Source organism: Sebastes fasciatus, chromosome 3 (assembly GCF_043250625.1).
Source record: "Sebastes fasciatus isolate fSebFas1 chromosome 3, fSebFas1.pri, whole genome shotgun sequence".
In the NCBI taxonomy this organism is placed as follows: domain Eukaryota; kingdom Metazoa; phylum Chordata; class Actinopteri; order Perciformes; family Sebastidae; genus Sebastes; species Sebastes fasciatus.
In genome coordinates this window covers 35,423,423-35,446,446 of record NC_133797.1, presented here as the reverse complement: position 1 = coordinate 35,446,446, position 23,024 = coordinate 35,423,423, and the positions used below count along the sequence as shown (strand labels likewise).

General features: G+C 40.5%; 2 protein-coding genes across 2 annotated transcripts in view; both read left to right on the top strand.

The window, feature by feature from the left end:
• Positions 1–16,027, top strand: part of LOC141764930 (E3 ubiquitin-protein ligase SMURF2-like) — a 71,263-nt gene extending 55,236 nt beyond the window's left edge. The window contains exons 11-20 of the mRNA XM_074630631.1: positions 64–126; positions 6,494–6,707; positions 8,768–8,871; positions 8,959–9,073; positions 9,524–9,702; positions 10,669–10,806; positions 11,070–11,190; positions 11,307–11,508; positions 12,417–12,492; positions 12,674–16,027. Of these exons, the coding sequence (XP_074486732.1) occupies positions 64–126; positions 6,494–6,707; positions 8,768–8,871; positions 8,959–9,073; positions 9,524–9,702; positions 10,669–10,806; positions 11,070–11,190; positions 11,307–11,508; positions 12,417–12,492; positions 12,674–12,773 (1,312 nt within the window). The 3' untranslated portion in view covers positions 12,774–16,027. The remainder of the gene's footprint in view (positions 1–63; positions 127–6,493; positions 6,708–8,767; positions 8,872–8,958; positions 9,074–9,523; positions 9,703–10,668; positions 10,807–11,069; positions 11,191–11,306; positions 11,509–12,416; positions 12,493–12,673) is intronic.
• A 771-nt stretch (positions 16,028–16,798) lies between these two features.
• On the top strand, positions 16,799–22,480 carry LOC141764921 (uncharacterized). Its single transcript, XM_074630613.1, has 6 exons — positions 16,799–17,274; positions 18,498–18,613; positions 18,971–19,076; positions 19,842–19,923; positions 20,046–20,124; positions 21,067–22,480. The coding sequence occupies exons 1-6, from the start codon at positions 16,909–16,911 to the stop codon at positions 21,305–21,307; spliced, it is 990 nt and encodes a 329-aa protein (XP_074486714.1). The 5' UTR covers positions 16,799–16,908; the 3' UTR covers positions 21,308–22,480.
• The last annotated feature ends 544 nt before the right edge of the window (positions 22,481–23,024 follow it).

The following is a 23,024-nucleotide window of genomic DNA, read 5'->3' as shown; positions in this document are numbered from 1 at the left end:
ATGCCCTTTTTTTTCCCTTCTTTGTCTTTTCCCTCCCTTCTCTCCTCCTGTTTTCTCGCGCAGCCCACCAAGTCCAAGTCCAAATGGTTCCCGTGTGGCCATGGACAGCCAAAACACTAACCTCAGGTAACCCGCACACACACACACACAAAAACACATGCAGGCACGCACACATGCATTTGTACAGACATACGTGTGTTCACATACTTGCATGCAGACAATAATCTGTGTATGTATACGCACACACTTGCACATGGTCTCTGACAAACATGCATGTGAACAATGCAATCAGCACACACAGGTTTTCGTACACTCGCCCCAGCTGTCTGTTTAAAGCTGTTTCAGCAACCAGTCACTCAAAAGCTTCTCTCACACGCACACACGCACACGCAAGCACACACACACACACACACACACACACACACACACACACACACACACACACACGCGCACACACACACACACATGCACACACACCCGCACGCACACGCACCCGCACCCGCACCCACACACACACTCTGTTACACTATCATGAGAGAAAATGCTGACTGTGATACTTTTCCACGGGGCAATGTCCATTATGTGTTTACGTTTTGTATGTGCATAACCTTCCTCAGGGTTGACTTTCATGTGGATGTCATTCAAGTTCAACACACACACAAACACACACACACACACACACACACACACACACACACACACACACACACACACACACACACACACTGTCTGGCTGTCAGTGTCGGGGGGCTGTCAGTCCATCTTTCGGTGTGTTTGTGCTGTCTGTCAGCAGTCTGCCGCCACTGAAGATCAGCTTGTAGGCAGCTACGACAGCAGAGAGGCCTGGTGAAGCCGACCCCACTTGGGAAAATAATACTAAACACGTGTTAGCACAGCAGCTGTTAGCTTAGCACCAGTTCCTCATATCCTCGCCGAACACACATGGGATACATACGTTAACAGTGCGTTAGCTCTTCAACTGAGTAGTTTAGAGGAAGCAGAGTCGTGATATTGGTGTGGAAGGAACCTGTGAGTTGTGTGTGAATCCCTGATATGATTAACTGAATTGTAGGATTGTTCTTGGTGTGTTTTGGCTGTCGGGGAGCTCCCTGTACTTTCCGCCTGCCAGTGTGTGAGGCAGGACTCATTAGAACAAGAGGAACATAGAGAGATTTTCCCCCTTTGCTTTTTTAGTGCAAATTCTCAGTCGAAACCTCTTTCAATAACAGCGGCTGGCACGATAGACATGTTTGGGAAATCAACATCTGGTCATTTGGTCAAATAGTATCCATATGTGTCAGAACAGCCTCTGGTTGTGAGCTGAAGCTCAGCTATGTTATCCAGTCAGCATCATTAACGGCTTGTCTGACTCCTTATTAGGAGACGTTTGAGGGAGTCCAGACAGTTTTAGAACTTTGAAAAGGTCAAAATTAACGAGCCAATTTCTAATTCAGTTTTACGTGATACGCACTGATTAATGAAAACAAAATTAAAACACACTCTGTATGCCGTCCGTGTCATAGCATTAAATGTGGAATGTCCAACACTCTTGAAACATGAGTGAAGTATGTGTCTATATACTTTATTTGGCCTTTTTTCTGAAGAAATATAATCAGAGCGGACTTAGCCAAATTTAGAGTTATGGTATTTCTGATCCTTGAAATAAGTCTAATAAATCCACAAGCAAATCAGATTTTTCTTTTCTGGCTTTAAGACCATCAGCCTATTGTTTTTCAGAGTAAAAAAGTAGAACTTGACATTTGGGCAAGAAATAATTTAGTTAAAGCTGAAGTAGGCGAGATTAGAGCAAATATGATAAAAAAAAAAAGAAGTTATTTTTATAAAATGTCATGTGTCAAAAAAATCATGTGCCTCTGTGTCCTCCGGTGCTCCTAACGGCATCTGCAAGATTTCACATACCGGAGGAAAACAAGCAGTAAGAGCTGATCTGAGGTCTGCTGTCCAGCTGCCGTCTATGAGAGCCGGCTGTCAATCCCTCGCGAACTCCAACCAAACGGTCAAACTAGGCAGCACTGATCAAATATGAATCAATATTATGTTACGTTAATGCCTATTTCTCTCCTCGAATGTTTTCAGAATCATCTTGTAGTGCACAGTTTAGCTGTAAAATGAGAAAGTTTGTGCCGCTGGCGCCATTGTGAAATCTGGTGAAGGAATGTCAAATTCTGCTCACATGACCTGAGCACAGCTGATAGGAACGCTCTCTCTCTGAAATGACCTGTGATTGGTCAAAGTCTCCCATCACGGGCTAGATTTTCTAAAGCCTGAAAACAGAGCCATGAGGAGGTGCAGAAGTCTAGTTTTCTCTCAGAACACTTGAATTACAATATGCTGAAAGGTTATTATGGAATATTGCCAAATGATGACAAAAATATACTGCGTACTGCCACTTAAATTATGTTATCTTAAAAAGATTAGAATGTATAATAAGGCCAGCTGTAAAGGTAAATTAGCTCAAACTCAAATAGTGATAACGTTGGTCTGTTTGACTGCTGTCCATGTTATAAACTTACCTTACACGTCTGCTGGTATACTGTTGTAGTTTTTCTAACATTAGATTAAAATAATCGCAATATATAAAATGTAAAAGAACAACATTAAAAACATTTTTAAAAGATATTATACAAACACCAGTCTGTACAGGTGGTTTTTAAGAGCTTTTTAATTTGAGGCACTTTGGATTTAACACTTGTACCGCTTTGTTTTTTAGCGGGTATATTTTTTACCTTGTGTCTGTAGAACCAGTTTGTGTTTTGTCTGTACAGATTAGACATTACAACATTGTGAGTCTGCAGTTTGCACCTCAGTCTACTGATCCTGCAGGATGCATCTTGGTTTGAATGTGACTCAGGCGGCGGCCCTGCTGCCGTCGACCTTAGACTAATGAAGGCCTTGAGTTGTCAGACAGTCAGACACAGCTACATTACTGTGGTCTGCCACACTGTCTCTCGCACACTTAGCTTCCTCCCTTTGCACCAGCACATAGTATATATATGTCTGCAAGATTACATCAGTGTTTGCTGAAGGTATTTTTAGTTGCCGCTGGATTGAGGTTTAGTGGGCATCAGCAGGTATTTTCCCAACCAAGTTATAAATCTTCATGACATTTATGTCAACATTTGCATTGATGTTTTAAGAAGTCATTATATTATATTTGGTACAAGTTGGGTGTGTGGTGTATTTAACCTGTGAAAGATAAATCATCAGCTATATATATATATATATATGCAATATATACAGTATTTGACATATCATACTGTACTTTTCAGACCTCACGTGACTTGATGCTACAGTAAATTGCAGTCGTCTAAACAGTATATATAGCAGGGTAAACCTGTCTGCATGTGGTGCGTTAAAGGGCTGTCTGTTTCGGAGTGAACAGGAGTACAGGACCTCGGTGTGGCTAGTTGAAACCTTAAATCCATACCAAAAAAATGTCTCTCACACCAAATCCCTTCTGTTTTATTTGCATGCGCAATGTACTGCACTCTTGTCAGTACCTGACAAATCTCCCTATAAGGTACCTTTTGAACAGATAAAAAATGTGCAATGAATCGCGATTAACTATGGACAATCATGCGTTTAATGACGAATAAATGTTTAAATCGATTGACAGCCCTATTTATAAGTCCAATCAAAGCAGAAAATACAGCAGATTGTTTTCTGTAATGGCAACATTTTACAAACCTCTCATCCGTTATTCTCAGAAAGTGTCGTCAACGCAACATATTTTTGTCAGTAGACCGTCTCATCATTGCAGTCTGTCGTCTGCTGCTGGTTTCCTGTACTTCCTGCATTGTATGAAACCAATAGAAGCGTGCAGATGTGGTAGTTTGGTAGGTGGCAAGAATGTTAAAGATAACACATTTAAAAATAAAAATAGTTCTGTACACGCATGCGCACAGTTTTGACTCCACGTTCTGTAGAGTCTGCTTCAGTGTTTGGCCGACCTCTCTGTCCTCTCCTGCTTTTTAGGCAAGCGTTATATAGCAGGGCACCAGCTGATACTCAGACTCATAAAGGGGCCTTTGATTCCCCAGGCCGGGTAGGGGGTGTGTTGGGGTGGCTGGTGTGGCTTTAACACCACTACACCCACTCAACACTCATTACAGCCCACCTGTGTCAGCTGCCATGAAAAAGAAGTACATTTTCTCTTACACACACAAACACGCAGCTTTGGGCTCTTGTGCACACACCCAGTCTGCCTCCCTGCAGATACCGTAAGAGGATGGAGGGCTATCATGACTCTGCAGGTTCAGGTTCACATGCAGGTGACCCAGTCTTGGCAAATGTTCACTCCTTCTCTTCTCGACTTCTCCAGCTTCTTTTCCTCCTGCTCCTTCCACCTTGGAATAACAATAATAAAATCCTCTGGCTCTTATATTGAATTTGAAAGTTATATTTCTCCCCGAGTAGTATTTTACCCAAGCTGTCATAGCAAGAGGAACCATTTCTCTCTTTTGGCTCGGGCAGATTTTCAGCCTTGCTGTGCTTGTATTTTCTATATTTACCATCAAATATGCAGAGCTCGTCCCCGTTTGGAAACCAGAGACGATGAACTATGTCGAAACGTATTTTTAATTACACCGTACCCTCAGAAGGAAAAAAAAAATGCGCTGAAATTACGCTTTATTATATGGTTCTTCAGCCTCCCAGCCAAAAGCAACTCATTCCATTTTGTTTTAAGGCCATCTTTTCTTCCCCTCCTCCTTCCTAAAGTGGTTTTCAGGACTGCTCCGCTGCAGTCTTACCCTTTCTTTGACATGCTAGGAGCCCCAGCGCCTGCCAATAAAATAAATAGCGGCGGACTTGATTATACAGGGATAGACTGGCGAAACACTGCACCCGTTTAGTTTGGAAAGCCCAAATAGATGAGGCCTTTTTCAACCCACTGAACCAGAGAACCCAAATGTACAAGTGTCGGAATAAGTGGGTGGCTATGTGCCGCTACCTCAGAAGGTCTCTCCTTCCTTTTTATAAACCAATTCAGTCTTTGTTTGGCCAACAGCAGCCCGGACGCTCCTCTCCCAGCGGAGGACAGTAGCGTCTTTTAAAGACGTCCTCTGCTGGCTCAGCGTCTCCTCGCAGGAAAATGAGGGCTGCTGTCCTGTTGAAGGGAGGGATGGATTATGTTTTTACGAGGCCCACCCAGGCATCCCACCACCGACACCACAATGAGGGCTGGAGGAGACCAGACCTAGAACATTGACCATGGCTCACTTTTGCCAAGATTGCATTTTGTAGTTGTCTCGTCTTTTTTTTTTTTAATCACAGGCCCTGAATGACAAGAGAGCAAAAGGGGGTAAAGTTCAGTAGCCAAGTTCCTTGTGTTGAATTCCTCGCTCCTCTTTGCAACAGGCATGCTCACACCTTTCCCACACTTCTTGTCCTGAAAATTGCAAAATCACAAAACAAGGCTGCACTTTGGCTAACATGAACTCAGAGCCGTTGCTGTAATCTACATTTATCAGAACATCGTTCGCAGCTTAGAGAAAATCATCTTCAGTATTTGTGCTCGTCGAAGGGAAACAAGACTGGAAGTTTACAAAAATGTTGGTGTTTTTTTTTCTTCCCACCTTCACCTCAAAGTATGAGGAAGGGTGGCAGCTCCAGTGGTCGGATGATGGAAGTTCCAGTTGTGGTTGGTGGTGGGCAGGGATACCTAAACAACCTGGGCTGTCAGCTTCTCTATGCTCCACAGGAAGTAAAGATGTCTTGGGATGGAAAAGAGACTACAGCTGGAGTAATGATTTAGGGGGAATTAAAATAATTAAAGTTGGATATGTTAGACTTGAAGAGAGCTAGCCAGAGGCGCCAGCTGTTCTTACACCACTCTAGTTTGTATATTTCTTTCCCTCTCTTTCTTTTCCCTGCTGTGTGCATCTCTTTTCCTCTGCTTACCCAGGGGTTATCTCCCTCTCTCTGTCTTTCCTGGTGGTATTATTTACCAAACGTCTGGTCAAAGGCCCAGCCTGTCCACAGGTCTGGATCAGATTTACTCAGGGCTTAGGGCTGTGTTTAGTGCTTTGAGAGGAGTGAGGAGGGCTCAAGAGGGAATTTCTTACAAAACTCCCTAGTTCAGCGGTTAGAGGATATTTGAGATGGAGGGGTTGGGGAATTCCCTACAGGACATATTCCTCTTTCTTCTTCTGTAAATATGTTGCCTCAACTGGAATCAAAGCAGTACACAAGAAAAATGATAAAATATACTTATGGCCATGTGACAGTAAATGGCTGTAATGCACCAAATAGAAATCAGCTCAAGACAACCTGTTTAATATTTGCTGTTAAAGTGAATCGTACTGACATGTGACTCTTCTTTTCTGTCTTTTTCCTTCTACCCGTCTTTCTTGTCACTCATCTTCCCATTCACACCTTGTTGATCTCCCTCCATCTGCTCTCCTCCTCCTCCTCCATCCCTCCTTGGCTGTTCATCCTACGCCTCCCCCTTTCAACCACATTATCCATCCAGTCATCCGCCTCCGTCGAAGGACCAGGGAGGTCCCATGGTCCCTCAACAAGTTCTCTCCCCAGCCCAGCTGCCTGAAGAGGCCGAGTGCCTGACGGTGCCCAAATACAAGAGAGACCTGGTGCAGAAGCTGAAGATCCTGCGACAGGAGCTTTCTCAGCAACAACCCCAGGCCGGCCACTGCCGCATCGAGGTCTGCCGAGAGGAGATATTTGAGGTAAAAAACACACAAAAAAAACACTCAAAACACACACAAACAGCATATTGACCAGGGCCGGCTCTAGCCCTTTTGGTGCCCTAGGCGAAATTTGGATTTGGAGCCCCCCGGTGCTCTAGGATTATGGTTAGGGTTCAACTCCCCCAGAACCTCAAGCCTTGCCCTGTAAGCTGCAACACACATCAGACATCACATAGCTTCAAGACAAAAATTAAGATTTTTATTTTCAGAAACAACTGTGTTTATTATAATATAAATAAACAATTGGTCCCTGATATTGTTGGCTTAAAAGTGTTTAGTCAGTTTCACTACAATTTACACTTTTATTAACAAATAAGTGCGGCCGGGCAGATGAAAAAAGAGTTACAGGGGTGAAAGGTGTATTTCTTTCTTTCTTTCTTTCTTCATTTGTTACCTTAATGCAGAAAATGAGGAAGGGTGCCCACTGGCATTTTCTTTCAAAATTTCATTTAATTTTTTTCTAGAGGGCGACCAGCACCCCCCTGAAGAGGTGACCGCCTATACTGTATGTCCTATTCCTTAAGCCGGCCCTGATGTTAACGACGTACTTGTTTGAGTAGCCTGATAGAAAACAAGAGGAACACAAACACTTCCTTTCATCATGTTTATAGATTATGAACCACCATGATCCAGAAACCTTTATTTGTCTGAAAGGCTCCACTTCAGGACTGCATATGTTCATCTAAAAATAGTCTTGATACTTGTTAACATGACACCCTAACCTAACATTCCTGATGTGCTTTAAGCCATAAAAGGAAACATTTGGTTGACTGTTGAAGGGCATGTGAGCGCAGCATGCAAACACATGCCCCGTAAATGAATGCAAACACAGAATTTTCCTTGAATGTGTATAATACGCATTGAACGCGTGTTCATAAAATTTCACCATCTGGCATTCACAAAAGCATCACGTGCTGACACGCAAACTCCAAAACGTCCATGAAAACAATAGCAGAATGCTCACAAGCCCAGATCTTTGCATTTTACTGGCATTTTTTCACCCCGTTTACGATGTGCACCAGAAAAGGGCCCAGGGCAGCGCAGAACCACTACTCAGAACCGCTTTATGATTTCCAGGGAAAGCAGAACAAAAAGGCCTTCACAACACCACAAAAAAACGATTTCTTCTCCTCCTCTGTCTCTCTTTTTCTTGCTCTCCCAATCATTTGTTCTACCAAGGCAAGGCATTCTTTCTGAATGATTTCAGCAGCTAAAGAGATGGGGAACGGGGGGAGAGGAGAGGGGAAGGGAGGGTGGGAAGGAGCGGGTGAGGAAAGGAGCTAAGGCAGCAGTGGCAAGAATTCGAGGCCAGACATAACTTCATAACTACAAGTTGAGCAATGAAAAATATGACTTCATCCTCCTTCGACGTGACAGCTGTGGAAGGGGAAAGTTAAGTGTGAAAACCAGCCCTGCAGATCCACTTGAGGTTTTTGTGCAGGAACCAGTGCTACAGTTAACCGCTGGCGGTCTGTTCACGCAAGTGTGTGCATGTACTTCCAGTGGTTCTACTCAGATATTCTATCTACACGTGTTCTGTGCCACAAGTTGACATGTGATTAAAGGTTTTCAATGTTGTGTACTCTTTGCACACAAATAGTTTTGCCCACCAGCATGTTGGATAACTTCAGTTTAGAGTATCTAAAACGTTTGTGTGTTTAACAGCATCTTACAGCCGACTCTGTGCAGCCTCACTCCGTCATGCTTTCACTGTTGCAGCAGTGCTGTAGCAGGATATTGTTTACTGTGGCATGGCCTCTGAGTCTTTGGTCTCCTCTGAGAGGACAGACAGAGAGATGACTCTTATGTAATGTCAAAAGGAAACACACTGACTATTTGTTTAACTAGAAGTGGAGCAGGGTTACGTTGATGAGAGGCACGGACAGAATTACCAGGATGCACTGGAATCAATTTATTCTTTCTAAAGCAAGCTAATGTTTATTGTGTTTAGGCTCAAGTCTGCCCCAAATGTGCAGTTATTATCTGTGATATTAAAGCTCTTTTTTTGTGTTAAATTTGCTGTATGTGTTGAATCGTAGGAGTCGTACCGGCAGGTGATGAAGATGCGTCCAAAGGATCTCTGGAAAAGACTGATGATCAAGTTTAGAGGAGAAGAGGGACTGGACTATGGCGGAGTAGCAAGGTATTTAGTCACATGTTTATTTTTCTGTGACTTTTTTATGCTTGTTTGATGTACATTTTTCTGAGTAAATCTGTGTTTGTGTGTTAGGGAATGGTTATACCTGCTGTCCCACGAGATGCTGAACCCCTACTACGGCCTGTTCCAGTACTCCAGAGACGACATCTACACTCTACAGATTAACCCGGACTCTGCTGTCAACCCGGTAGGAATTATATAGTTTTATGATCATAAAAAACTTTTAATAGACATGTGATAATTTTTGTATCCAGCCAATCATCAGATGCACACAGAAACAAGACTTTTCTTTCTACAAGCATGCAGTTTGGATGTCTTAAGAATAAATTAAATTACTTTAAATATGCTCAGCAAAGTTTAAAGGTCAGCAGGCTAATTCCTACCATGTGACACTATATGAATTTCATGTGGATTTTAAAAAGGGTTTGAGAGATCTGTTGTTTTAATTAGAATTTCATAATAATAGAACTTTATTTGGATTTATTTTTTTGCATGCTGTAAATCATGCTGCAGTTTGATAGAGCAATGACTCCCCTCGGGTTTAAACTGAAGATGTATAATCTGATATGATATAATGTTAAACAGATGTGATATGAATGAAAAGCCTTCATGTAAATAACCCTGTTTTAATTTGCAGGAGCACCTGTCGTATTTCCACTTCGTGGGTCGCATCATGGGCATGGCGGTGTTCCACGGCCACTACATCGACGGAGGCTTCACTCTGCCCTTCTACAAACAGCTGCTGGGGAAACCGATCACGCTGGACGACATGGAGTCTGTCGACCCCGACCTCCACAACAGCCTCGTCTGGATCCTGTGAGAATTTTTTTTATTCTAGGCAACCCATTATTTTTATAAACTCTTTCTCGCTGGCAACCCAAGGTTAGAGGAAACGCATGTAGAACTGAAGCTGCTTTGATGATGCTTTCACATTTAACTTCCTTCAGAAAGCGGTTGCTTGCAGGTTGAAGGGGGACAGGATATAAAATCATACATATTTAAACACAAAAAGCATCAGGACAGACAGGACAAATAGGGACATATACTTAGGATGCACACACTGTCCTCAAATCTCTAATGGCTGTGGCGCCCTCTGCTGCCAGTGAAACTAATGACATCTGATCTCAAAAATGAACATCCCTGCTGGTTTCTCCTGCATGTTTTGACGCCCAGTGTTTTCCACGAGGACGCTGCATCGATCTTCCTTTTGATAGAGATTTGGCAACACTTCATTTTACAGGTCCGCAAATTCCATGGTAATTAGGTGATGATTAAGCAAGTAACCTATTTGAAATTTCTTTGAAATTACTGCCAAATTACCCCAATATTTACCTCAAAATGTATCGAAAATTACTTTATTATAAACATGATTTAATAATTATATGCTAAAATAGCATATAATGGTTAAAATAGATCCCGTAGGCTTGAGAAGCGGCTGCTCTTCATCAGAGGTGGAAAACCAAAACTAATAGAAGACACTTCTGATCAGACTCTGTATTAAATAAATTACCATGTGGAGGTTGAGGATGATGATTTTTAATGAAAATAAAAGCAATTACAGCAAATAAAAGAAACTCAACAGTTGCCAAAAATAATCGCAATAAAACCCATGGGCAGGATGTTGAGTGCAGATGACAGCTGTGTGTTTTAGTTCTGTTGGACTTAATCCTAAAAAGAATAAGGAAAAAATGGAGTAAAGAGAAATAATTTCTGCAGAAGCTGAGAGCTGAGTCCTGACTGTTGCACACCTTCTCTCTCTAACCTGCCCTCCTTCCTCTTCAGGGACAATGACATCACTGGCGTCTTGGACCACACTTTCTGTGTAGAGCACAACGCCTACGGAGAAATCATCCAACATGAGCTCAAACCCAACGGAAAAAGTGTCCCCGTCTCGGAGGACACCAAGAAGGAGTATGTCCGGTAAGGAGAGGGATGCACACACACACACACAAACACAAAGATATGACAACAACATGCAGGAAGCAACCAAGTTCAGTTTCAGCCCACACAAGTACCATGAATCATTGTTTTCACACGGCTTTTCTGTGGCAGTCCAGGCTGTCACATTGTCATTAATTCAGTGTCATGGGGATGAATCTGTATTTGCAGTCCCTCAAGTGTTAAATAAAACTGACAGACTTGTTCTGTTTCGCCCCCTCGGTCCTCTCTCATGTTCCCTGCAGGTTGTATGTGAACTGGCGTTTCCTGCATGGCATCGAGGCTCAGTTTCTGGCTCTGCAGAAAGGCTTCAATGAGGTTATTCCTCAACACCTGCTCAAATCCTTTGATGAGAAAGAACTGGAGGTACAAGATTAAAAAAAAAATATATCATCTTCTGCACCTTCCAAAACACAATAAAGACTTCAGGTACACCTTTATGGTATAGTATTAATTCAAGTTCATATTTCTATCTCCCTCAGCTGATAGTGTGCGGCCTGGGAAAGATCGACATCGCTGACTGGAAGTCCAACACCCGTCTGAAGCACTGCACCCCCGACAGCAACATCGTCAAGTGGTTTTGGAAAGCCGTGGAGACGTTTGACGAGGAGAGGAGGGCCCGGCTACTGCAGTTTGTTACTGGCTCATCCAGAGTCCCGCTGCAGGGCTTCAAGGCTTTACAGGGTACTTATCGGACTCTGTGTGTGTTAACCTGTCTCTGTCTTCAGTCCTAATGGTTTTCTCAATCTTAACTTTAAAGAGTTGAGGTCCTGCGCCACTTCTGGTTTAGCTTCTGTTCCACTAGCTTTCACTGCTCACAGAAGGATTCTTTTTAGAAACTTTGAAACATGATCGTTTATATGCCTCCAGGCCAGCGACAGCCGTGGCCAGGGGCATAACGTTTTCGGGTTTTCGGACATACTGTACGTACGACCCAGTGTGAACGCGACATCTCAGAAACACCTGGAGGAATTTCTTCAAATTTGTCACAAACGTCCGCTTGGACTGAAGGATGAACTGATTAGATTTTGGTGGTCAAAGGTCACTGTGTCCTCACAACAGATTTTTTTGGCCATAACTTTAGAATTGATATGTTAATTATGATAATTCCACACAAACGTCTAATAGGATAAAATGAGGAAGTGATGACATTTTGGACAGACTGCTTGGCGAAGGCATTCAACCACGAGGCGGTAATTCTAGTCCGTCTTTATTCTAAAATAAACACACATCTTTTAGCAATCTTGTTAGTAAAGTTTGAAGACTTTAACGTTGGCATTGAAAAATTGCAGCTCCCATTAAGACTAATGGTGTATATTGTTGAATATGTTGTTGAATGCTAAGAAAATAATTTAATTTCTCTTTGCTGTTATGATCTGCTGCAATTTTATTGATCTTAGAATACAGGAGCATGTTTTAGAGCAGCAAAAGAAACCCTCTGATTAAAAAAAAACTCATCTGGTCGTGGCTAACGGAACAGAGACCGGATTAAAAAGGAGTCAGGACTTTATGAGAGCTGAGATGTTGGTGAGTAACTCAACAATTTGATGCTGAACTGCACCTGATGCATCCCGTTTGTGTTTTGACTGCAGGTGCTGCAGGGCCCAGACTCTTCACCATTCATCAGATCGATGCTAACGCCAACAACCTGCCCAAAGCCCATACCTGGTGTGTGTCACGTGCACCTACAGACACAGACACACACACACACACACACACACACACACACACACACACACACACACACACACACACACACACACACACACACACACACACAACATGCACAAAAACAATAGTCTCTCATAGCTTCATTCACATGAACTCACTCTCTTTCTCTTCTCTCCAGCTTCAACCGGATCGACATTCCGCCCTACGAGAGCTACGAAAAGCTATACGACAAGCTGCTGACTGCGATCGAGGAGACCTGTGGCTTCGCAGTGGAATGAGAGACTCGTTGGAGAGTGTGTTTGTGTTTGTGTGTGTGAACATACGTGACTGTGTGCAGGACTCTGATGGACTATTATCGTTACTGCGACGCACCGACAGACTCGCTCGGAGCCAGATGAGCGCGTCTTCGACCAGCCTGCAGTCTTCCTCTTCTCTCACCGCTCTCCACATTCTTCCCTGCTGCTAGAGAGTCATCCCCCGGTCATTTAATTTGTATTCATTTATTTGTTTGGGTTTTGTTTTGGTGTAGTTTGTGTGAAATACAGAGAGAGCAAGTTAAGAGCTGTTAACTTAAGAGCTGCTGTGTTTCTTTTCAACAGCTGTTGTTGAGTTGTTGTGAGTGAGCAGTTTGTTTTTTACGGCTTCTTTTGCATTCAGAAAAAAAGACTGCCTGGTCGTCTCACTTTAAATTGAATCAAATCAGGAAGCATATTATCAACTTGCATTTTAACATCTTACAAAAGTGTTTTCAAAATTCTCCCTAAGCATTCGAGAGCAGTGAGTCACTATTTTGTTTTGCGATTCAAACTGATTGAATTGATCCATGTCATGCTACTGAATCTTTAACACTGCAGGTAGCCATATCTTGCCCTTTTAGTAGCCATCTTAACCTCAACCAGTACACCTTCCAATCCTCATGGCTGCAGAGTTGGTGTGCTATATTTCGTAGGAGCGCCACAAATTCATCCTACCTCGGTGTAATGCTTTCCATATTTGAAGGGTTTCATTCCAAAATGCGATGCATTAATCGCAATTTGATTCAAATTCAGAATAGAAAAGCTTTCATTTTTATAACAACGCTCAGCAATTAGTCAGATTTTCTTACCAGTAGTCATTTTGCAGCTGTAAAACCATAGGATTTAAATTGTGAATATATCATTTTGAAACGGAACTCGTGCAGACTGACTTGGATGTGGGTCTGATGTTCTGTGGTGTTTTTGAGTCGAGCTCGTGGTGGGTTTAGAGATGAGAGACAGACTCTGGTGAAGAAGAAGAAGGAGGTGTGAATCTTATTTTTCCCCCTTAATCACTGCAGTGTGGCCACAGCTCTTCTAGTCGTGTTTCTGCATGTGTATACAGGAAGGTAGACAGTTCATAGATGAGCTCCCCATCATCTCTACTAGCACAGTATCCTGTATTTAAAGCTGCAGAGCTGATTGAACCTCACTCTTTGAGTCTGGTTCGTCTTCCTTTTCTCTCACATTTGTTTCCAGCAGTTACAAGTATGCATGTTTTTTTTTTTCTTAATTATTTTTATTTGATCCAACCCGGAATAACCCAGCACACTTCCTGTCTGATCATATTGTGAAAAGGGCACAACTGTCCACGGGACCAGGCTTGATAAGAAGCTATTCAAGGCAGGCGTCTATTTTCAGTCACATCCTCAGTTTATAAAGGCAGAAGTATTTCTTTCTCTCTCTCGTCACTTTTGAGCACTTTACAAACTGAGCAGTGATGGCAGGAGTGCTTTCTTCACGTTAGATTAAAATATATCATGTTTCATTTGCTATGCGACTTCATTAGAAATATACAGACAAAAAAAAATATCTATACACCTGTAATTTTGGAGTATATATATGTACAAATACATAGCTATTTTGTATATGGTTGCTTGTTCTTTCTGTTCAATTTAAATGCAAGCATGTTGGCGTCTGTCACAGACCTCTGCATTCTCAGGTGAAGTTGTCCTTAGTTTTTTGTTTTTATTTTACATTCAGGCTAGTGTGTGAGGAGGGGTAAAACTGGTAGCAATGGAAACTATATTTCAGAGGCACTGTCTTTAAACCCACAATTGAGTGTAAAAGTTGGCAGTTTAAAGTGAGGTTTTCTTTTGGTTAATCACTTTCACTTATTAACACACACATACCCTCATAGGAGGGCGTGAATGGCCATATTTGCTGCTCTGGAGGTCTGTGACACCGCTGAGTACCAAACGGCACAGACGACAATATTATTTCATATGCACATGTCTGTTTGCAACATGAATTTTTTAAAAGCGATGGCAATGGACTGAACGCTGATGGTGGCCTCAAACCTTCAGAGCTGCAAATGTTGGAGGTTGAGTGCTTCTGAACTCCTGGGTGCTACACGGTGAAAATGTTCAACCATAATGAAAAGTCACTAAAAATCAGAGAGGCAGCAGTGAGGAGCATCACCATCACCATCACCACAGCCTCCATCCAAAGAAAACCCCTCTGCATGAATGGACGCTCAAGAGATAAAAGCCTATTTATTTGCATAATTATTACTCTTGGAAAAATCTGTTAAATGTTCTTTTTTTATATATATATATATGTATACTGCCTGCATTTATTTGTAACCATGAACAGTTTGTTAGCTAATACTCAGAAACGTTTTAATTTTGTGGTCATGAGACAAAGCGGAGAAACACAACATGAAATTGTCGTCTTTGTACAGTTACAGCACAGAATTTATTTGATTTTACCTTTAATAACCTGACTCAGAGGCAGAAAAGAAATGCATTACATGTTTGTTTTTTTTGCACACATTATGCATACTTGGGCTCCAAGTTATAATCAGACACTTCCTTCTATTTACCAAATAGTTAATGGACTGATCAAGTTTTTTTTTAAAGTAGATAACACATATATATATATACACACACACTTGTTCTTGATATGCACACATGTATGTTTGTCCAGTGCACACAGTCGACTTCTGCTCTTTGTTACTTTGTTGTTGGCACCAAGTTTTCTGGCTGGTTCAGTCTTCAGTGCAAAAAAAAAAAAGTTAAATTGTTAACTTTTTCAAGCTTTGAACGCCTGTGATATAAAGACATTTTTGTCTAGTCTGATTGATCTGATGAATCTGAACAGACTGAGAGCCGTTTCTGGTCCAAATGATGTACTTTAATGCTGGTTTAATTGGTTACAAATCAGAACAAGCTGTGTAATGTTTGGCTAACTCTCTCCCCACAAGTACAAATTTACAGGATTATGTGCAAATATGTGTGTCAATGACTTGATTGAATTCAGTACAAAACAGAAAAAAAACGTTTTTTTTAAACTGCACCATGTTTTATTTCTTTTGTTTTCCTATCTGTTTTTGTATTTATTATTACAGTATACTGTATGTGTTCATAGTTTTTCACATCAGCTGCTCTGTGAGCTTGTAACTGACACCTGTACATAAGGACAATAAAGAAGCAAAGTAATAAACTTCTTGTACCCTTACAGAAAGCTGAGCAATAAAACTATGCTGTTTGGACCTCACAGCATTATGTTTTATAGAACCACGTGTACTACGTGTCTTTTTTTTTCCTGCTGAAAGTTTACAAGAGAAAGTCAAAATACAGACATATTATCAGCAAACTGTACTTTATGTTGCGTTATATTATTGATTTTAATGTAGCTTATCAAGGTGGAGCTAATTTATATTTTATATTGAATCTACAACACACATTTAGTAGTAGTAGAAAATAAGATAAGTTATTCCTTTATTAGTCCCACAGTGGGGAAATTTGCAGTGTATAGCAGCAAAGGGGATAGTGCAGAAAAACAAGATTCATCAGCTAACACAGTGTAACAAAATATGAACCATTTAAATAGAAGGAAGTATAAAAATAGGAGCAGTATATACAGTATTGACAAACAGACTTAACGAAATTGCACAAGTGGAAAATGATATTGCACAGTGAGAATGAAATGAAATTCCACCTGAAAATATTGCACTTTATGAATTACACCTGAGTAGTAATAATGATAATGATATTGCACAAAGCAATTTGTGCAATATCATAACGTAATTTTATTTTACTAAATTTATTAACCTTTCCTGAAATGTATTAATTTGCAAAGTCAATGCTGGATTTTATGTTTTACAAGACATACTAGCCCACTAGCCCATCACACTACTAACCATAGTAGCCAATCACAGCACAGTACTACTAGTCATAATAGCCAATCACAGCACAGTACTACTAGTCATAGTAGCCAATCACAGCACAGTACTACTAGTCATAGTAGCCAATCACAGCACAGTACTACTAGCAATAGCCAATCACAGCAGAGTATGGCGGACTATGCGGTAGTGCCGGTGAGTTTGTTGTTCCGGTAGTTCTCTGTATACCTCCGGTATCTGGGTAGTTTCGGTAGTTTAACGGTTCTTGTCACCATGGTGAAGTATTGTATTTGTGCCGGTTGCACCTACTCCAGCCACACCGGCCACCGGGTCCACTGTTTCCCCAACAGGACTACTAACGAGGCTGTGTTTGTGTCCTGGGTGAGTTTCGTCCAGCAGCAGAGAGAAGACTTCTCCTCGGAGTCTGTGACTAAGAACACGGTGGTCTGCAGCGCTCACTTCAGACTGGAGGACTACGTCCCCGGAGACCTGCTGGAGTCCAGGATGGGGTTCAGGTGTCTGGACCGGGTCAGGCTGCTGGCCGGGGCGGTGCCTTCAATACACACACCGACACCAACACCAGGAGCTCCTGGTTCGTCCTCCGCCGGAGGGAGTGATGCTGCTCCACGGAGAGATGACGTGAGTCTGGTTTTATAGCATGTTGTAAAGCAACGTAGATAATGTTTACTTAATGTTACTTATAATACACACCAAAGTCAGTCCGGGTAAAGTGACATCAGAGATTTGTTTGTAAACACATACAAATATAAAAAATAAAAGCTGAAAACAGACTTTTTTTTAATAATGCTTTCTTTATTAAACACATTATCATTAACAAGACAATAAAACAATTTACATATACATTTCATAAGAGTTTCTTATATATATATATCATATTATATTAATTTAATAATATAATATAATTATATTAATTTAATAATTTAGCTATATAATATGATATAATATATATATCATATTATATGATATATATAATATGATATATTATATATATCATGTTATATTATATTAATTTAATATAATATAATATATATTAAATTAATATAATATGATATATTACATATATCATATTATATTAATTTAAAAATGTAAAAGTCTTAATGGCTTTTTTTATTTTTAACATTGGGTATTATGGTGCTATATTGTTTGAATTTATTAAAGGAGACATATCAAGCTCATTTTCAGGTTCATACTTGTATTTTGGGTTACTACTAGAACGTGTTTACATACTTTAATGTTTAAAAAACCCTTTATCTTCCTCGTACTGTCTGCTTGAATATACCTGTATTTACCCTCTCTGTCTGAAACGCTCCGTTTTATTACATTTCAATGGAATTGTAACAGAATTGCATTGCTAAGCAACAGCTTGGGTCCATGTTTACTTCCTGTCACCTGATGTCATGTCACATACGCTGCAGCAGGAAATAAACTGGGACCCATTTAGAATGTTTACGTTTTTAAAACTTTGAAATGGTCTTAAATATTGTAGATTTGTGACATCACAAATGGACAGACGGCTTGTTTCAAAAGCTCAGTTTCTGAATACGGGCTGTGGGTTTTTTCAGTCTGTGGATTAAGCGTTTCGATACTTTCACAGTATTTATATAGAACTTAAACCTGCTTTATAATATAAAAGCAATGAAAATATCACTTTTTACAATAAGGGACCTTTAATAAAATGCAGGGGAGGTGGCTTGGTTCGTGACAATTTTTTCATATGAATATGAAATTTCCCCAAAAATAATAAATAATTGTCATGTTATTTCCAATCTTATCTTGACTAAAATATAGCATTACATCAAACATATTTATTTAAACATTCATCTTAATTCATTATGTTTCAGCTACCAGCCAACACTGCACCAGTGGTGAAGACGGAAGACTGTGAAGACATGGAGGAAAGACCTTCAGTAACTCCTGAACCGGCTGTAAAGACACCCGAGGAGCTACTTAATCACAGGTTTGAGGTTCCCGTAACGTTACTTGAGTGTTTCCATCTCATACAACTTTCTACATTTTAGAAGCATGAAAATATATTCAGCATACGATTCATCTATTATGAAAATGATGGTCGATTTACATGTATTTTCTGTCAGTTGACAAAGTTGATCGATTATACTTATGTACTTTTACTTAATTCAAACTTGACATGCTGGACTTTTGCTTGTAATTTTGTATTTTTTATAGTGTGGTGTTGCTGTATTGGGATCTGAATACTTCTGCCACCATTGCTGTTGTGATTAGCAGTGGGGGAAGAAGTATTAAGCCCTATATATTCTAGATCCTTTACTTATGTATAAGCAATCTGTTTGTGTAGTGAAAGTGTGGATCAGGAATACCCATTTATGATGAATTCACCGAATGAAGATGAGCGGGAAACGTCGTCCGCTGTTCCTTCTGTCCAGTCATCTGAAAATGGAAAGGTAAATGTGACTCTGACACATCTCCCATACAAACAGTTAGTCGCTTAATCGATCCACAGGGTTTTTCTGGCACTGTGCTAAATCGTATTTACAAGATAGGGACTACTTTGTGTCAATTGGTAATTGTGTATCTGAGCGAATAAAAATCACATGTGGAGTCCCTCAAGGGTCCATTCTCGGGCCTGTTCTATTCAATATCTACATGCTCCTCCGTGCTCAGAATAAGGAATATTTTAACTCCTACCATCAGGGCTCCAGACTGAGACCAATTTTGTGAGTGTGCAAGTTAAAATTTCACATGGTCGCATTCATGCAAGTGCATGAATTAGAGATGCACTGATGTTGCTGAAGGCTATATCCGAATAGAAATGCTCTCAATCCTCACATTTAGCACCTTTAAGGTTGATGGCTGTCTGACATGCTGCCCTTTCTGGCTGACACACATTGTACACTGCAAGTGAACGCATCGACCATCATTGAATTTCATCACAATAATAATAATAATAATATGCATGCATGATTTTAACTCAGTCGCTTTGAGTTGAGCTGCTGCTTGCAGCTGGAAAAAAACATTTTTTACCTCTGTATCACCTTGATGTGATGCAACTAGCTGATAGATTTTAATGTATTCTTTTTACAATATAAAAAATAATGTTTTTATTTAATTTGTGTGAAGTTGAAATGTGCTATATAAATGAAATTGTGTTGCCTGTTTTTAACTAAGCTTTGTGCTGATGAGTTGCTGCTCCTTGTCCCATTCTTAAGGAGTCAGGGCAAAAAGATGTTCCTTGTCAGAGAGTGAAGAGTGAAGACGAGTTTTCGACAACCAACCAGTCAGAAAATAGAGGTGAGTCACCTTCACTTTAGCAACGTCCTTCTCCAGCCAAAAAAAAATAAGGATTACAAGCAGATTAACATGAAAAGTGAAGTAATTAACTGATATATTTTTTTAAATGGATCCACTCACAGATATTGAAGAAGACGAGGATGAAGAATTCAGCACCTCATTAAGTGTGGGAGACGGACACCACCTGGTGGATTTGGGGAGGTATGCTGATATTAACCATTTCCACTGCAGCCCTCTTTTTCATAGACCCATTTTTGTTTGTTTTTTATGGGGAGATAGCAGGTCAACAGTAGATGTCACATAGAAGTGGTGTACCTCATCTGAAAGCTGGGAACCTGAAGATTAATTTGAGATGCAGCTCAGCACTGTGTGTCAAATTGTTATAGTCAAGTATATGATTTCCATCCCCATGCTCTATTATGTCTCATAAGTCGTTGCAGAAATTTTAGGGTTGATACCATTTATTACAAAGATTTGGTGCTAAATTTAACCATTTATTTTCCACTCGAGAATCTATAAAAATGATCAACAATCCCTCCAAAATACCACATTAAGACACCAAGACCTTGAGGAACACCAGAGAAAAAGCCTTGCTGTGATTTGGTTTAAAAAACTTTGAGATTTTGAGATTTTGACAAGAATTGCATTTTTTCGGTGATTTGATGGCGAGCACTTCTGTTGTGTAAACTGCTCAGAAACCCCCTTATTGTCACTCTACGTAGGAAAGCCATCCATCCTCTGAATGCTCTAGGTCTGTACTTTGCGGCTGTAAAGTTTCATGAGGCTGTGATTATCCTAGAGGTCACCACAGGTCATTTTATACAGTGAGGTAAAATGGTCTCACTACAATGAAACTGACATAATCACACATGAATACAGTTGGGCTCATTGGATCCACAAGTTTCATCTTTACAGTGATACCCAATTCATATAATTCCAGACTGTTTAGGGACCCCCGTATGCAGAAATATCCAAACACATAATTTTTAGAATAGGCGAAAATAATACATTTATACTGCATGAAAAACTGTATGATTTTTGCCCCAAACAGCATCTTATTAAGATTTCCTCAATCCTCCTTTAACAGAACTCATTTAAATAAAAGCTCGCTGCTATTCATGCATTTTTTTCTGACTCCCTCAGCTCGTCAGAGTTCATCGTCGATGAAGAGTGCATCCTTCAGCTGTTCAAGTCATGTCGGGAATGCAACAGACGATGTACAGTCAAAAAACGTGTCAGAGGACTGAAGCTCGTGGTTAGCCAGGTGTGCTGTTTCTGTGAAAGCCGCAGTAACTGGATTAACCTTCTAGATGACGACGATGGCGATTTGCAGATAAATGGGAAAGATACAGCACATGGACAGACCAACTCAGCCAAGCAGTGACACTAGTGGACTGTGACAGTGGTTGTACTGAGATTATGCTGAAGCAGAAATATGTTTTTCAACCTGTGACACTGTGGACTAAGCAGCTGGACTTCTGGTTATTCTGCTGCCATCTGATGCAAGTGAGAGGGCGTTAGCTTCGGCTTGGTGCATCTGTCTGTTAACATCCTGCATACCACAGCCAAGTGAGAGGGAGGGAGAATACTTGATTTTGATTGGCTGGTAAGACAGATGGATGGTTCCCTGAAAAAAAGATGGACTGTTCTTTTCTTTCCAAGGAAATTATTTGTATACATTTCTTACTTCAAGATGTCATTAATTAAGGGTGCTCCGATCTGAACTTTTAGGGCTGATCACCTTTCGCTGGAAGCCGATCATGGGTCTATTTGAAGCGAGTCCCAAATTCTGGTCAAATATTTGACCTATCTGTGTTTTATTGAGCTTAAAAAGCATTGATAGGTTATAGGCTATATAAAGAATAACATCGTCATGAGCGGTCAACCTTTTTGTTTCCTTTCGGCTGGAGTCACGGTATCAGCGGCCTTTCTCATACTGGCCGTCATTGTCATTAGACCTGCTTGACTTCAGAAGGGTTGTACCGAATAGTTCGAAGCTTCATTCATAACGTCGACATTTGAATTTTAATTCACTATTTTTGCATGTCTATTCATTCTTTAAGTTTTTCTCTTACATTCATTCTGCAGCACCGCTCTGCTCTCGTGTTTCACCGAGTTTGCCGGGGCAGCCACAGAGAGCGGAGCAGAGAAGAGGCGAAGTGAAGATAACGTTGTCGGTATCGGTTACAAACAGGCTCGGTAGTGAATATTGTATTATTAGTTTCCAGTTGGATCCAAACATTTCCATTAACTCCAGAGCGTTGTAAAGTCCAAAAGTCAAAATTTATTGAAAAAAGAGGGATGTAATCATTTCCAAAATTCAACAATATATTTTTATCTAACGAAATATTCTGCTTCGATCCATATTTCTTGGCATTTAGCCTCTCAAAAATCCCTTCTGATCTTCCTTTATAGAGACCACCGATCAAACTATTTAGAATGAACATCAGCCGATAATGATCGGTGATCGATTGATCGGAGCACCCTTATCATTGAGCTTTTGATCTGTTTCCATACCAGTGTTGATATGTCGTTTCACAATACACAGTAGCTCAAACAAGGATTGTTGTCAATCTTTCAAGCAATATTGAACATTGTTTTAATGACCCATCCTATTCATTGTTAGTTGTTAAACTCAAGACCCCATTTACACCTGCCGTGAACAGGCAATCTGTATCAGGATACGCTGTCTGGGTAATGCATGTTAATAATGCCACCACATCTGGAGGCGGTCAGGTTAGCATTGTTACTTTAGACAGGTATAAATAAAGTTGAAAGGTCCCCAAACTCTCCCTGCAAAAAAACTACAAATAGCAGTAGCTTCCCTTTTAAAAAGTGATTTTAAACTAACTGATGCAATATTTGCATATTGAGATGTGACCGTGCTTATTAATACTAAGTGTAAATACAAAGACCTGTGGATGGGATGTCAGTAATCAGATAACATGTTAATACCAGGTGTAAATGGGGCCCAAAGTTTAAGCTTAAATACTCAACATGTGAGCCAAGATAGTTAAAACAATGCATAATCATTTGTTTTTTCTGTCCACATCATCCATAAACAAATCAAAACACCTTATTTTATCATTTTGGGTCCAGTA